The sequence below is a fragment of the Hyperoodon ampullatus genome (assembly GCF_949752795.1).
Source record: "Hyperoodon ampullatus genome assembly, chromosome: 12".
NCBI classification, from domain to species: Eukaryota; Metazoa; Chordata; class Mammalia; order Artiodactyla; family Ziphiidae; genus Hyperoodon; species Hyperoodon ampullatus.
Window position 1 is genome coordinate 51,218,256 of NC_136925.1, and position 17,395 is coordinate 51,235,650.

Sequence of the window (17,395 nt, forward strand, 5' to 3'; positions counted from 1 at the left end):
CCCACCCCTCCTGCGGGGAGAGGAAGCGGGCTGCTCGCGGACGATGTGGTCAGGGCTGCTCCCCAGAGCGTCTTCTGCTCGGGTCCCAGCTGCCGTCCCTCTTCTCTGCTCGCTCCAACCCACCGAGAGGGGCTGATGCTGCTGTCGCCGCCGCCGCCTCCGAAGCCGCGGCCGATGGATGCCAGGGAGGCCCGCCTCCGGGTTTGCTGGTAGGAGCCGGCTGCTCTTTCTTCTCTCGCGCTTTGGGGTGTTATAGAAAAGGTTTTACCCTCCACTCCTTTTTCCCACCCTCTCCTCCCCCAGCCCTGCATTTGCAATGTACCTTCCCGGCGAGATCCCTCCCCCCAACCTCTCCGCAGCAAGTCCGTTGAAATAAAGGGCTAGAGGAAGGCAGAAGTTGGGGGTGGGGTTGAGGGGGGAGCCCACGCTGGTGCCGACGCCACCAAAACCCCTTCTGGTGCCTTATGAGATCACGGTGCATCCAGAAGGGGAGGAGGGAAGGTGCGCTATCTGCAGAGCCTCCGCCTAACTGGATCACAGTCATTTTAAATGGAATCCCACAAATGTCTTAGAAATAGCATCTTTGAATAAGTAGAAGGAGAAATAAGCTCCTTCCCCCCCTGTTTCTCTTTCTCTCTTTTTCCTTCTGGCAAAGACGCTCTCTCCCCCGCCCTGAGCTCCGCACTGAAGAGCCGCCTTATTATTAATCAGAATTTCCATCGTTATCCCTGGCAGGAGCATCCTTCAGTAGGTACCGCAGAAGCATCACAGTGCTGGGGCTGAGATGTGCATGGGGGCTGTTTCTGTTACAGCTCGGAAGAGAACAGGACAACACCAAGATCAGCACCACCCGTGCGGGGTGCAGTTAGGGGTGTTTTGTTAGCAGAGAAAAAGGACAAGAAGAGGAGTGCTGGGCCGCCAGAGGTCCACATCTCTTTGAAGGAAAGGGACAAGGGAACTAAAGTGGGACGTTGTTTTTGGGGGGTGGGCAAAGAAGTTTCTATCCTTCATAGAAAAGGTGTGGGGAAGCAGGAGCAACAGGGTGTTTGACTGGACACCAAGACAAATCGTTTCCTGTAAAGAAGAGGAAGCAGGCAGCAGCGAGGTCTGGAGGCCAGCGTGTGGTAGTGACCAGGGCCAGCGGTGCGGTGGGACAGCCAGCAAGAGAAAGGCAGGGCTCAGGAACAAGCAGAACAATGACTCATTTACAGGCTGGTCTCTCTCCTGAGACCCTGGAGAAAGCCCGCCTGGAGCTCAATGAGAACCCAGACACACTGCACCAGGACATCCAGGAGGTGAGGGATATGGTCATCACCAGGCCGGACATTGGCTTTCTCCGCACAGATGATGCCTTCATCTTACGCTTCTTGCGGGCCAGGAAGTTTCATCACTTCGAGGCTTTCCGCCTCCTGGCCCAGTACTTTGAGTACCGGCAGCAGAACCTGGACATGTTCAAAAGCTTCAAGGCCACTGATCCGGGCATCAAGCAGGCACTGAAGGATGGCTTCCCTGGGGGCCTAGCCAATCTGGACCACTATGGCAGGAAGATTCTAGTCCTTTTCGCTGCTAACTGGGATCAGAGCAGGTAAGTCCTAAATCCAAACTTGTACTAGGGCTTCTTTTACTCTCCCATTTTCCAGAATTTATCTTGAGTAGTGTCATAGTTTTACAGCTTTGACGTTACTGTTTATTTGGCTCGGGGCAGGGGGTGGGGGCATGGGTGGGAAGAGAAACTGGAACTAAGAAATGCGTTTTTGGTGGGCACCCTGGGGGTGGGTGGGACTTTTATCTTTACCTTGAAACTCTTACTTCACTAGCACCCGTTTTCTACTGCAGCGTTAGGTGCTTCATGAACCATATTATTGTGCTGTATGATCTAAATCATTCAGCTTCTAAATAAAGCTGCTAATTTTTTCAACTCCTAAATAAGTTTACTGTTCTGTGGAGAAATGAGTATGAGAATGGAGACAACTTTCCCTCCTTCCTCCTAAAGAAATTCTTTTTTTTTTTCCTAAAGAAATTCTTAAACTGGATTCATCACCATCATCGTCCTCCACCTCTTCCTCCTCATCTCTCTCTTTAGTACTGCAGTTTTATTTTTTTTTAAGACTACCCTGGCATTCAACCAAGATCAAGTAGTTTTATTGCTTGGAAACTTTTCTGCTTGGTGATGTGTAGATGAAGGAATAATATGATGTGTGTCACTTCAATAAAAAGGAAGAGTTGTCCCCTCTGTTGCTGAGCAAGCTGCCGACCCTGAAAATAAAGACTGACTCGTGTGCTTGTTCTACACCTGTCACTAATCTAAAGAATGTGTTTCCTGTCTGATGTGATTTTTCATCATTTGGAAGGAAGTGAAAAATGTTCAGATCTGTCAGTTGGTAGACTTTTTGAGCTCTCTGGCTTTTTAATGGAGGAAAACTAATATTCTTACTTCATCTACATTACAATAGAAAAACACCAGACAATGACTCTTCTCCTTCCTCAGTTGGAGGAATTATTTTCTCAGATTGAAAGATATAAGAAATTATAAAAGACCATTGTGTAAGGTAGTTTCAATTAAGTTTGAAGTTAAATAAATGTCATGGAACTTAAAAGCGTTACCAGAATTATGAATCATAAGAAGCTTGTTGTTAAAACATCGTTGTATTTTTAGTGCGGTGAATGGTGATTTTTGATGCATCTGGTTAGTTTAAACCATCTCTGGAGCAACTTTAAAAGACTTTTACAGTTACTGAGAAATCTTATGGATCTTATAGGTCTCTAGATAGGCTTCTCAGAGTCTTGGGATTTTAGAAAGCAAATTAATATTTTTAACAGGCGTTTAACCCTTCAGTTGGTCTCCTTTTCCCTGTAATTCTACGTTGAGAACTACTCCAATTATTTTTTTAGGTAAATATAAAGATAAACTACTACCTGAAGAATCATAAAGCTAAGAAACTCATAGAGTTAGCCATTGAGGGGAATGGAGTTCTCTTTCTGTCTCTTACTTTGGTTAATTATAGAGATTTTACTCTACTCTTTATCAGGTAGCAAAGTTTAAAGGCTTGTGAAATGCCATTCTTTGACAATTTCTCTTTAAAAAGTTTTTATTTCATCTAAGAAGTACATTGTAGGGTTATGCAAACCAATTATTGTGTATATCAAAGTAGAAAAATTTTATTCAAGAAAGAACCTAGTATTTCATGAGTTAGACTGGAACTTAGTTTATTGAGTTGCCATGAAATGGGAGCTGTGGAAATTGTATATTTAAATATGTCTCAAAGTCTGTTAAAGATATCATTAGGGAAGCAGATTGCCCTTAGGGAGACATGAACATACATCAAACCTATTTTCATTTATTTCTATAAGTGAGCTAATATTGACATTGATTTATAAACCTAATTAAGATGAAAGCCACTTGTAGTTCTCATGTATGTGGAAAGGTGATTATTTTGGACTTACTAAAGAAACTATGTTTTAGTTGTCTATCTCATGTTTTCATGTAAAGGATAAGTTACTAGTAATCAAAATATATCTCCCTGGAAATCTACAGTGGGAGGGGACTTAATTGATATTAATTGATTTCTTTAAATCTACACAAAATCTTAAATATTAAAACTTTGTACATGTGACATTAAAAATGAAAAGCCGGGCTTCCCTGGTGGTGCAGTGGTTGAGAGTCTGCCTGCCGATGCAGGGGACACGGGTTCGTGCCCCGGTCCGGGAGGATCCCACATGCCGCGGAGCGGCTGGGCCCATGAGCCATGGCCGCTGAGCCTGCGCGTCTGGAGCCTGTGCTCCGCAGCGGGAGAGGCCACAACAGTGAGAGGTCCGCGTACCGCAAAAAAATAAATAAATAAATAAAATAAAAATAAAAAGCCCTGTCCTGTAAAAATACCTTACAGGGCCTATAGACTAATAATTGTGAATTCAATTTCTGTGGTTAGAAATGAACAGGTATGATCAAGAAGTTTTAGTACTTCAAGATCAAAAGGTATACAAGTTATTTGGAGCTTATGTAAAATTCAGTTGAGTTTCCTCCTCCTATATATATTTTTTAAAAGTCCCTCCCTCCTTTTCCCTGCCTGCGCCCCCCTATCCCATATCTACATGTACATATACAAGGACTAGTGGATAAGCAGGTCCACCCTCTTGGCATCCTCTGTAAACCTTTATCATTGGGAGATGTGCCTAAGAACTGTCTCTGCCCTGCTCTGAAACCAGCAGGACCACTGCCTGTCTGATAGGGCCCAGAGTTTCACCAGCTCTTCTCCTGCCTTTGGCCTGAATCCCCTTCCTTCCTCCACTATACATTTTCAAGGCTTATCTGACTTGACTCCTACAGAAGTCTCTGCCACATTCCCTAGGTGTTTACCTTACGATTGCTCTTTTAGCTGGATATGCCACGTGCCAAATTCTCTTGCTCCTCATCCGTCCCCTGTTCTGTGAGTGAGGTGCTCTCACCTTCCTGCTCTGATCCCACCAGTCCAAACAACCTGGGTCCCTGGAGAAGACTGCACATCTGAACATAATTCTAACCACCTTCTAGAGTTGTTCAGTGAATTACCTGGATTTCAACAACTAAAAATAATAATAATAACACTATTAAAAGAGATAAAATAGGGCTTCCCTGGTGGCGCAGTGGTTGAGAGTCTGCCTGCCGATGCAGGGGACACGGGTTCGTGCCCCGGTCCGGGAAGATCCCACATGCCGTGGAGCGGCTGGGCTCGTGAGTCATGGCCGCTGAGCCTGCGCGTCCGGAGCCTGTGCTCCGCAATGGGAGAGGCCACAACAGTGAGAGGTCCGCGTACCACTCACACACACAAAAAGAGACAAAATAGCATTGTTTTAAAGAAAGAATAGGTGGGAATTGTCCAGGATTGCACAGGGAAATTCCAGAAATGAGGTAGAAGAAAATGTCCCCCTTTATTTGGATAACAGGTTATTTCCAACTTCCCAAAGGGAATAATCAAGATTTTTTGTGAATTTTGAAAAACTTTGTAAAGAGTTTTATATAACAAAAAAAGACTAAGCCTCATGTTATTATAACAGCACCTGAACTAGAGTTAATATTCAGTAAATGTTTGTTGAGTTGAATTGAATTATGCATTATTTTAAAAAAGAATTCTAAGCAGGAAGTTATCTGATATATACTTTCTCCTATATTGAATTTTTAGGACAGTTTTCTGTGCTTCTCAGGAGACTGGAAACAGTAAATCTGTGTGAGATGGTGACTATAAATAAAATAGTGTCTCTTCCTATTGCAATATGGTGCAGGTCAGTTTCAGGTTATTGCAAATAGCTGGACCATTTCCAAAGCCTTTACAAGAAATATGGAATCTTCAGGAGACTGAGGTATAATATTTACAGTGTACCCACCTTCTAATACAGCTAAAAAAATATTTGAAATACTGAAATGTCAAAATGACTTTCAGTGTGGTCTGTGGTTCTTTTTTAAAAAAACATAGAACAGGTTTCAGATGATTTGTTACGTTTATTGAGCAGGCTATCCTTGGCAAAGATTCACACAATTTTATCTTTTTTTTTTCAAATCGTCTAACGTAATTTCTGAAAACAAAAGTAAATTCCACAAAATTAAAAACAAACGGATTGTTACCCTGCAGCACTGTGATGCAGTAGTCCTCCGTATATTACATGCTGTCTTGCGTTCCTGAGTGACACTGCCCTGCTTAGGACTCAGCGGATACCTTCAAATTGTCCACCTGATTTCATCAACAGAGTGTGATGATAATCTACCAAGAAGCTAGAATAGATTATACTACCTTAAGAAAAGGAAGTTTGGAACGAAAGTAGATTGTGGTCTAGACCCAGGGAGTGAGAGCAGGTATCTGAGAAGTCGAAATTCACTGGCATGTAATTATTGGGAATATTCATGAGTAAACTGTGTTACCTGAAACATAATGATGACATATATTCTGATATGTGGCCTGTAATTTGTCAGTTATCCTGTAAGTAATATTTTACCTTCTTAGACTTATAAATGACTTCTCTATACTTAGTACCACAAACAACCAATTGTAAACAAACAATTTATCTGGAATCTGGTTAACAACCATTAGAAAACAATTAAATACAGCGACGTTAAAATGATTCTAATATAGTGACAATTCAGAAAGTACTGACCATCTTGTACCATGTTTGGCTTGTCATAATGGACATTGATTATCACTTATAGTACTGAAACTCTGAAAGGGCTCAAAGACTGGTGAGACAATGCTATGATCCTCTAACTTATCCTGGAATTTGCCTTAAAAATGTACTGTTGTCAGTTTGTTCGTTCCTATTGTGTGGCTTTTTCACACAAAGGAAAATATTATACAAATGGCCAGCTATTTGAAGCTTCAGTTTTAATTATGACTATGCTCTCATTTATTAAAATAGTGTGGCAAATCTTCAAATGAAAGAAGGTTATGATGATGGTAGCTTAAAATTTTTTAAAAATAGCCGTAGATTATACATATTTGCTTTATTATCAGCCACAAAGCCTTACTCTTCTGTGGAAGTGCACTAAAATAAAATAAAATATAAAATAAAATAAAATAAAATGATTAGAAATAGATTAAAACAGACAAGGGCAATTAGCTAGTTAATTAGGGAGAAACGCTCTTACTTGATAATTTTAAAAACAAAAAACAAGCCAAAAAAGAGGATTAATTTTTTTGGACTGATTTTTCAAGTCTTCTTGGCTCTGTTTATTAAAATATTTAAATATTTCTCAACTTTTTGTTTCTTGGTATCATATATCCTGGCAGGGTCAGGAATCCTTACCTTCGAAATCCTAGAGGCACTGCTATGGTGTATTACGGCTGATTTTGAGATTAGGTTAATACTAGGAATGCGGGTGTGGGTTCCATGGGGTTTCTGTCCCAACAGGGCTTCTGTATTGCTTCCTTATAGGGCTGCTCTTTAAACAAATACTCTGGGAACTGCAGCTTACTTTAAAATATGCCCTTGGTTCATACCATGGAAAATGGGAGAGAAAAAAAAAAATTGTCCTGAGAAATGTTAGCGAAATATTGGGACAAATCTCTTAAAAAAAATAAGACAGTCTCTAAAAACTAGGGTAATTATGCAGTAATTAGTGAAATAATCCTGAAATAACAGCAATGACCAAGAGTTCCAAACTTCAGCAGGATGTTGATTGGGTCTGGCCCAAACCAGACTATTTTCATGTTTCAAATATGCAACTGTAAACAAAGTTAAAAAGAAGCAACAGATTTGATGTTACTAAAGTGCTCTGAAAGGATGTCTCAAAAAATGTGTAAAGATATTTTAAAACACGAGCCAACAATTAGTAAATTATTAAATTGTCCTTAGTAAATTACTATATTTCCTCCATTCTGGGAAAAAGATTGAATTCTTTTACATCATTGAAGGCAGGTACATATATTTCATTAACATAGTAAGTGACACTATTGACACAAGGGAAAAGATGTCCCCGTACATTGGTTGGGTCCTTACAACATCGAGTAAAATGAGTGAATAGAATAGTACTTGATTCAAATCAATGTTTTAAAAAGTATACTTTTTTCCAGCGTTTGCTACATACATGGACATTTAATAGGTGCTAGGTGCAAAAAATGACACATGACACATTCTTTGTACCATCAAGGAACATACAACCTCTCTGGGAAGAACATACACTAAAAGCAAAATAACTACAGAGAGGTCATTAAGTGCTAAATGAGGGTACTGCTTGTCCGTGCTGGAAGTTCAGGGCAGGGGCAGCAGGCTGCTCAGTGTTGTATAGAAAGAAATTCACCTGCTCGGGTAATGTAATTCAACCTTTTATTTTTTCATTTTAATTAATTATTTAATTCATTCATTCATGTTAAAACACTTTTATAGCATATGCTATGTGTCAGGCACTGTTCTAAGTACTTTATAAACATTAATTTATTAAATCTTTATCACATACATACAAGGTAGGTTCTGTTAATATCCACATTTTGCAGATGCGGAAACTGAGACACAGAGCAGTTATTCCATCCATAACTGCACAGCTAGTAAGTGAATTGGTCAAACTTGTTTTTTGTGTACAGATAGTTAACCAGCATAAATCTGGGAAAGACAATTAAATATAATTATTAAAAAAGCAAACTCTGGGGCTTCCCTGGTGGCGCAGTGGTTGGGAGTCTGCCTGCCGATGCAGGGGACACGGGTTCGTGCCCCAGTCTGGGAAGATCCCACGTGCCACGGAGCGGCTGGGCCCATGAGCCATGGCCGCTGGGCCTGCACATCCGGAGCCTGTGCTCCGCAACGGGGGAGGCCACAACGGTGAGAGGCCCGAGTACCGCAAAAAAAACAAACAAAAAAACAAAAAAACACTTAAAAAAAAAAAAAGCAAACTCTGATAATTAAAAATTCATCTATGTTTTAGAAAATCTTGATTAAACATCAGAATGTAGACCATTAAGCACAGAAATTTAAGTTGGTAGAATAAATATTCTGAAGGCAAAGACTGTATTAAACAGCTGAGCAAACACTTATTCTGCCCTGAGGAGAGTTGCCTTTTCAATGTTTGTATTTTTCCAGTACAATTTTGTTTTATTTCATTTCATTTTATTTTGGCGGCAGCCCGTGCACATTTTTTAACCTTTTTTTTTCCCCAAAGAATGACATTTTTCCTCTAGATGTTTCATTTACAAGGATTGCTTTGCTCTTATTCACCTACATTTCCACAGCAGTAAAATTAAAGCAAGGTTGAGACCACGAATCTGTGCCTAGTGATACAAACCAGACACTTAATTATTTTGGATTTCATATTTCCTCCAAGGTTTGTAGACTTAGCCTGTTCCCATCCTGACTTTTACAAACGTCTTGTTACTTTTCTTCCGCCAAAGCCCCTTTCTGGGACCAGGTTGGAGCTACCCTGGTACCTGGCCTGGCACCATGTTGGTATCGACTTTCTGATCCATCTTCTGACACAGAGTATGCCACTGAGACATGAGAAAGCAGAACAGCTATTCATCAAACTCGGTTCTAGGTCTAGGCACCATAAGGAGTGGAGAGCACTGGGGCGTCAGAAAGACCCAGCTTCTCATCTAGGCTTCCAGTTTTACTCCCATAGTGATTTTGGACAAACTGTCTAAATTCTCTGAGACCTCATCTGTGTCCTCATCTCCAGAATAATAGGAACTAAGCCAGGCACAGAGACTTTGGGCTTATTTTGAGATTAAGATAATACGTTTGAAATTGCTTTGGAAATCTTAAACGATTACACATATAGAGATATTGTTATTACCACTCAGTAATATAAAATACCTTGGTGAATTCATTGACTTTAGCACTAATGATACTCCGAGGCATTAATAAAAGTAATTCTTCTCCTTTGTCTCTTCCCCTAGCACCTTTCTAACACAAAGTGCTTCAGACATTAGAAAATGTGGCATAATGAAAACTGAGGGTTGGGGGCAGCCTTAATGAAGAATTTAATAATGGCTGATTGATTTAGTGACAGAGGGGAAACTGCTTGCTCTTGTGCTGCTCAGTGTGATGCCAAGATGCCAGTTTTTCCTTGTCAGGCTAAAAGAAAGGGCTGGAGAGTAGGAAGGAAATGGTCTGTTTGTGATTTAAGTTGCTCTTTGCGCTGATTGTAAGCTCTAGTAGGGGTTGAGACGTTGTGAACCCTAGGAGAGAAGCATAGGCTAGGTAGCTCCCCAAAACCTTGTAAGGCCAGAGGCAGGAGAAGAAGTTTCCCTGCTCTTGATCACACTGGTACTAAATAGAATTTTTTATTTATTTTATTTTTTTTTACATATTATAGCAGCTTTGACTTCTTTCAAGAGCAGTGGTCTACATAGTCCCAGTTGTACTGGTGTCATTATTTCATCCTCTCCAAGCTGATTTCAGGTTCAGGCTTCACCTAATGCTGCTTTGGGAAGCACAGTCAGGAGCCAAGAGCCCCATTAATGGGCTAGTTTATTGTTTATGGCTTTCTTTCAACATAGAAGGGAAGAATAGCAATGGTAGAGCTACTATAATTGGGGTGTAAACCCCAAACATAAGCTTGTGAAATACTTATTGTAGTGACGTCTAATTTGTAAAATACAACAGTTCAAAAATAGTTTCAAAGAGAATAATGAAAGTAGGATTCCTGAAGACAGAAAATTCATAAAATGCTCCATTTCTTTGGAAGATATTTTGCGGACTTTGGCAAGATCTCATGTAATAATGTTCTGCTTAGGAATAACCTGCTGAGCTGCTAATGGTAGTAATGTGACATGTTGGACAACAGAGGATTGGAGTGTCAAGAGTGGTTTTTTTTTTTTTTTTTTTGGCTGAGTTGGGTCTTCACTGCTGCATGCGGGCTTTCTCTAGCCGCGGCGAGTGGGGGCCACTCTTCGCTGCAGTCCGCGGGCTTCTCGTTTGCGGTGGCTTCTCCCGCTGCGGAGCACGGGCTCCAGGCGCGCGGGCTTCAACAGTTCTGGCTTGTGGGCTCCAGAGCGCAGGCTCAATACTTGTGGCGCACGGTCCCAGCTGCTCCGCGGCACGTGGGATCCTCCCAGACCAGGGATCGAACCCGTGTCCCCCACACCGGCAGGCAGACTCTCAACCACTGCGCCACCATGGAAGCCCTCAAGAGTGGTTTTGACCTGCCCTTTGAATTCAGTTAGCTAAGATGTTTTTATGTTTCTTTTATTAAACGTATACACTAGTATAATTTATATAAAAATCACTTAATTCTCTTTTTGGAAGAAGATATTAAATTAAAAATCCATTGTTAGATTTACTCTTGAAAACTTTGCAAACCTACTTTTCTCTATTGATGATCCTGGGATTTGCCTTATTTTCTTTCCTTTGGAATAATGATATGTATATAAGTTTCTCTCTTGATTTGACGCAGTTTTGGAAAAACCAAACTTAAAATGTGTTGCTCAAAACAAATTGCCTCTTGTTTTCAGCCCTACTGGTGCCATGGTTTATTCTTCATACATACAGTGCATCATTCTTCCAAAGCTGATTTTAGATTCCACTTTTACTTAAGGCTGTTTGGTATTAATGCTATTTGTCATTCTTATAGGAAATGTAAGAATGATCATAATGGGGGGAAGTTCTAAATTGGATTGTTCTAATTTTTAATTTTCTTAACTGTGATATTATTATGAACTTCAGAAATTAAAGTGAATACTTTTTTAGAGGGGGTAGTTCTACATTTTAACCAGAACTATAGCCTTCCTGCTCCAACTTTCCCGTCTGTGTAGGCTTATAGGCTTTTGGTCACAATACCATGTTAGGCCATTATATTTAAAAAGGAGATGAGCCAGCCATGAAGTGACAGATAAAGGTATTCAGTCATTCATATTTCACAGATTTAAAGACAAGTAACAGAGCTCTACAAAAAATTTTATCTCATGTGCTTATGTAGTATTTTGGGATGCCATAGCCTTAGGCCTATAAATACCCTGTATACTTTCCAGAGATTTAAAAATAATCTCTTGATCCTTGCCTTTCACAGTAGTAATAAGCTATCTAAAGATTATCATTAATTTTTAAGTAAAATTTACAAGCAAATATTCTTTAGTTCTGATTATACCCTGCCTAGTGCACAATGTCTGTGGTTACCAATACAGTAAAAAGTGTGCTATGTGTGTATTCCAACCAACATTTACTGAACACATGCTATATACCTAGCATTGTGCAAATGCTTTCACTTGAATCATGTCTTTGACTTCCCTTCCCATACCCCCTCCTCCCACCTTGCCACTGCCAGTGAGATGCAGTGAGATAATCATAGATACTCTCATTTAAGGGAACTAAGCCTCAGAATGATAAATCATTGACATGTCCAGGGCCACACAGCTAATGAGGGACAGGAAGAGATTCCTTCTTGAAGTCTTCTGACACCACGCCCTTTGCTTGATTAATGCTGGGACCCTAAAGAGATTCTATTCCAAACTACTGATTTTACAGATGAGGAAATGAGGCCCAGAGAAAGTGAGAAATTGCCTGAGGTTTCACTGTTAATTATTCCTTCCTTTCTGAACTACTACACTTTCTCCATTCGCCTCCAAATGTTTTTAGAAGTCAAAATAGAACTACTCCCTCACATGTGCTCACTGTCTCATGCATCTTCCTGGTGAGCCCATTGCTTCCACTGAATCCCAATGATTTCCACTCCTAATCCACCCCTCTCCACACACCACCTCTTCCCTGAGGTCAGGATTTCTTTCTCTCGCTTTTCCCAGATACCTCCACCTGAATGTCTGAGCAGAAAAGTAAACTTGAAATGCAGGCTGCTAAAAATGGAAAATTGTTAACATCTTCCATAAATTTACTAATCCCTCTTAAAATGCTGGGATTCCCTCTTAGAGTAATTATCTCATTTTCTTCTCAGCTCAGATTGCATTACCTCCTTCACTTCCTTGAACGTAGGATTGGTATGCTTTTGATTCTGGAATTTTCAATCTTGAGCTCTCTCCTGAGTTTGGAATTTACTTTTTCAGATGTTTACTTGATATATCTTTCTGGGTATACTACATATTTCTCAAGTACAACAGGTACTATTCCAAATTCCACATTTCCAGCCATCCTCAACTCTATCCTCTTTTTGCACTATTTATTTTGATGAAAGATTTTTACCATCTAATCAGAATGAAGCTAGAATCTGTGTGCCATCTTATACTCTTCCCTCAATCTTAGCCCTCACATTTAATTAAGTACTAAGTTTTAAAAAGTTTACCTCTCAAACACTTCTCAAATGTGGCTTCTTTTCTTCTTACTTCTGCTGCCTTCGTTGAGGTAGTGTCTTAATGTACAATTAGTGTCTTTGCACTCTAGTCTAGTTCCATTTTAGAAGAAAGTAAAGAGCATTTATGGGGTTTTTACAGTGTGCCAGGCACTGTGCTAAGTTGCAAGGTAGAAAAAGATAAAGTCTTGACCCCTAAATTTGGATGGTCTATGTAATAACAGGCAGGTACATTTTCCCTTTTATTTTCGTTGATTTCTCTTTCTTTCTGTCCATCCCACCTTTCCTTTTTTCTTTTCCTTTCTTTTATCTTTATGATATAAACTCAGTACAATTAAAATCTGTTGACACTTTCAATCATAACTGTTTACATATAATGTTGTTTATTGATGAAACTCCTTCAAATCTCATTCTCAAATTTTCCACGTGTGAAGATATGAAATGTCAGTACTACTGAGAGCATTCTTGAGCTATTTAAAAGTACCATGCCTAGTTTTTAGGGTTGTTGAAATGAGATTTTATAAACTCATGGGAAGGCCTAGAAGGAAAGGAAAAGGTTTTAAAATATGAAACAAATTGTAGTATTTTCAAAAGCATTGGAATTTGTTTTGATAGAATGCATGTTAAATTCTAATATGTCCCCTGAGTATAGCAAATAAAGTAAACTTCATCTTAAAAGAAGATTTTTAAACAAAATCATTTCCTTAAGATTCCTGATGTATTTTAAAAGGGAATTTTTAGTATGCTTCACAACTTTCTATAGCTTCTACAAAAGTGGTTGTCAGATTTAATGCAGCACTTTTCTGTTGCTGATAGGTACACACTGGTGGATATTTTGCGTGCCATCTTACTTTCTTTAGAAGCCATGATCGAAGATCCTGAGCTTCAAGTGAATGGATTTGTTTTGATCATAGACTGGAGTAACTTCACCTTCAAGCAAGCCTCTAAACTTACACCAAGCATGCTGCGCTTGGCTATCGAAGGCCTTCAGGTAATGATTTACAAATTACCCAGTTTCTCAGTGTCCCATGTTTGGCTGATCTGTGGTAGAACAACAGAAGGTCTTATTTAAGGAATAATAAAAGCACATTTAAAAAACTAGTTTTCAAGCACAAACATTAACTGGACAAAGGATCATAGAAGAAAAACTAGAAGATGTGGGCCTTTTAATGAACGGAAGATTGTGATACTTGGCACTGAGCCCTCACTATGTCTATAAGTGCCAGTGATGGTCTGGGATTTTTAGCTTGACAATCAGAACAAGCAACATCTTCTGGATTTTCATTATTAACTATCTAGGCTTTTGTTTGTTTGTTTTTCTTTCCTTTTCTGTGTATAGTTGTTAATTAGCTAAATGTTTGCTTCATTGTTCCATTTAGTTGCCCAACAACTGTTGGAAAGCCAGTCAATCAATATGTTTTTTGGTATCTAAGATATGGAATCACTGTTTTGAATTACTTCTTTAGACTTAATTGGGGTTTTTTTTTTTTTTCTCTCTCTTTTTTTTTTTTATTGTGGAAGGGCCATGATGTGAAGTTGACAGAGGAATGGTGCATCTTCCAATGAATGACATTTAACTGGTTGGGAATTATAAAATGGAAAATCAGTTATTATTTAGTGAGATGTTATAAACCTAATATCAACGATTTCTTTTTAAATTTTAAGGTGTCTTTTTTCTGCTCTCTGCTTTGCTTTATGCTACTCTATATATACTATTTATGGAATGAAATTTAAATTCTTAAAAAGGTTTCCATATTAATTCTTAAGTGATGTTAGTCAGTATTTATTCTCAGTATGTTCAACATGCTTTTTAGAAGTTTGCAGCAGTTAGTTTTTATAACGTTTATCACTGAAAATATCACAAAATCACTAATTTTATCATTGTCATTCATTAGTTCAGGATGCTAGATTTTTTTTTTAATAGAACAACCAAAATTATCTAGATCTCTGCTTCACAGTAATTTCTGACTGTGTCTATAGGCACCTAAACTGAAGGATGATGGCCCCCTAAACAAAGGTCACTTCTCCAAGCAGCAGGACATCTTAACCAAATTGAATTCACAGTTTGGGTTTTGCCTCTGGAGTGAATAAGACACACTGATCCTTTTCTCTGATAGGCTTTCCCTGATGCAGGTTTCCTGACTTGCTCTTGGTGAGTCAGCCTTGCTCCTACCATATCTTGAACTACACTTTCTTTTGAACTCCATAGAGACAGTTAATAAAAGTTGGGAGGGCATGGGGAAACACAGTGTTTGGAAATGTGTGTATCATGTAGAATCAGTCCTAATTCTGCCCTCCTGCCATGAGCGTGTAAAGTGTTCTTCACTTTATAGAGAAAATTGGTCACCACCAACCATATTACTTAACACAGAATGGTAACCTAGCCTTTTATAATCGTGATCCCAATTTAACTGGCATGAGGCGTAGTCTAGGCCTTCAGCATATGAAGAACTGGAGAACTCATATTATTTCCAAAAAATTGAAAAAAACAAACAACTCAAGGATAGACTCAGTATCTCGCTGTTTGCTAATTTACACACTTTATGGAGTCATTTAATAGTAATATGATAAGTCCTCGATGGAGGAAAAAACTGACCACTTGGACATGTTTGGGAACTTCCCCATTACCCATGGCTCCAATCTGGACTTTTTTAAGTGCTGAGGGTTAGCCCAACAGGAGCTACAGTCACGTTAAACCTCTGTGCTTGTGTTAGAGAGGGAAATGGTCCCCCTCTCTGCAGGGACCTCAGCTGAACTGCCTTATCTCTATTCCCCATCACTGTCCCGATCCCCTTTCCTTGCTCCCAGGACCCAGGCTGAGTAAGCAGGGTTGATTCCTCCTGGTTGCCAATTGGGAAGCCACTTAAAAGAAGGGAGCTCCTCCTGGGAATAAATTTGACATGTTACTAACTTTTAAACTCATTTTTTCTCTAGTTCAAATTAATTTTTAAATGCTCTATATCTATGTCTATATCTGTGTCTATGTCTATATCGATATCTATAAACAGTGGTGATTCTGAATTGGAATATAAGATGTGCTAAAAATGTTCCATTGTGACATGTGTGATTTCATATTTACCTTCATACTGAAGTAACGTTTTCTGACTTTTCTAATTAAGACTGTTTTATTTTGCACTTACTAGGTGAGAAATATTATTGTGTATTGATATGTTTCACGCAGAGCATGAATAAACTTTTTTTTTGAGATTAGCGTGAAACTGTAAGGTGTTTGAAGTAAAGACACATATGCACAATTTTAGATTGTTAAACACAACTATCGCCATCACTAAGACCACCACTGAAACCACAATAATAATCCCCTTCCAATTAACCCAGTCAGGGAAATTAAGAGGTGAGAATATTTTTAATAACTCAGTGATAATTTATATCACTCTATCATTCTGCCATAATATGTTACTTTTATTTAGGCAAACAAAAAAATATCCTAGGGAATTAAACCAAAAGTAAGAAAAGCTACCAGTGGGTCTAGTGCAAGGGAGGAAACTTAATTTAATGATGTGTATTATTAAGGGATGTAACTGTGTTTTGAAGAGGGCCCATCTCTCTTCCTTTATACAGAGGTGACTGTATAACCTCTCTACCTGCATAGACCAATCCCCTTTTTCCTCAAGTATTTTGAGTGACCCAGCTAGAGATAGCACCTTATACTTTGGATAAAAACACAGAGACCATTGTTGTAAGATCCACCTGTGATCACAGTGGAAGGCGAATAGAGAGACACTGTTGAAGGATGGAAACGGGCTATAGAGGCAGAGAGACCTGGGTTTGGATGGCAGCCCTGCCACATATCAAATATTTGGGCAAATTACTTAACTTGTTTGGATGTCAATCTATTCATTTATACCAATTTTAAAGTATTGCATTAGAAATAATACACCTTGCACCTAGCAGGTGATATTAATGATCAAAGTAATTGATGTGGGTAAGCTCATTTCTCAAGTGGCATATTTTTCTGGATGTGTGCTGGTTTTCTCACAATTCAGTGACTACCTAGGCTGTGAAGACTTAAAGATGATTGACTTTGGGAATCTGAAAAATATCATATTTTGCTTTTAGTGCTCAGATTATAGATACACAGATTCCATGTTTAAAAAATCACTTACTTTGTCGTTAAATAGCATCTAGATATTTTCATGTTAGATGCCAAATAATATACTTTTTTCTTGTTGGAAGCCAAACAAAACATGAGATTTTTTTTCACCTGGTGAAAATTAATATTTGTTTCTTTTGGGAGAAACTCCAGGCACAGTTGGAAAGGTGGTGATTGTGGAGATAGCTTTGGCCTTGAGGGAGGAGCAAGAGTTTGCTATGGGAATAAGGACAGGAAGAGCATTTTGGGCAGGGAAACTTTGGGGGAGGTGACTTGAACAAACAGCTATAAAGCACTGAAAGTATGTGATAAATCAGTTTCAATATGGCTAGAGTGAGAAATGAATGGAAACGAATGACCAGAGGTGATCTGGGAAAGGCAGACTGAGACCTGGCCCTATGGGCTGGAGGAAGGCATGCTGTGTGATTTGACCTGGGTACTCCAGACATGGGGACATTTGGGACAGGAAAGTGACCTGGTCACTCTTCTTCTTTGGAAAGATCTGTTGGGTAGAAGAATTGACTTGGATCAAAGGAGAGGGCTTAGATATAGAGAACACCCACACTACCCTGGAGGTACTTATATTGATCCCA

The 17,395-nt window shown here is 39.4% G+C and overlaps 1 protein-coding gene across 1 annotated transcript in view; it reads left to right on the forward strand.

Moving 5' to 3' along the window:
• Positions 1-1,076: 1,076 nt before the first annotated feature.
• The window catches only part of CLVS2 (clavesin 2), a gene marked incomplete at its 3' end in the record, with an annotated part of 71,503 nt that continues 55,184 nt past the window's right edge, over positions 1,077-17,395 (forward strand). The window contains exons 1-2 of the mRNA XM_079716377.1: positions 1,077-1,585; positions 13,508-13,682. Coding sequence (XP_079572503.1) covers positions 1,197-1,585; positions 13,508-13,682 — 564 coding nt within the window. The 5' untranslated portion in view covers positions 1,077-1,196. The remainder of the gene's footprint in view (positions 1,586-13,507; positions 13,683-17,395) is intronic.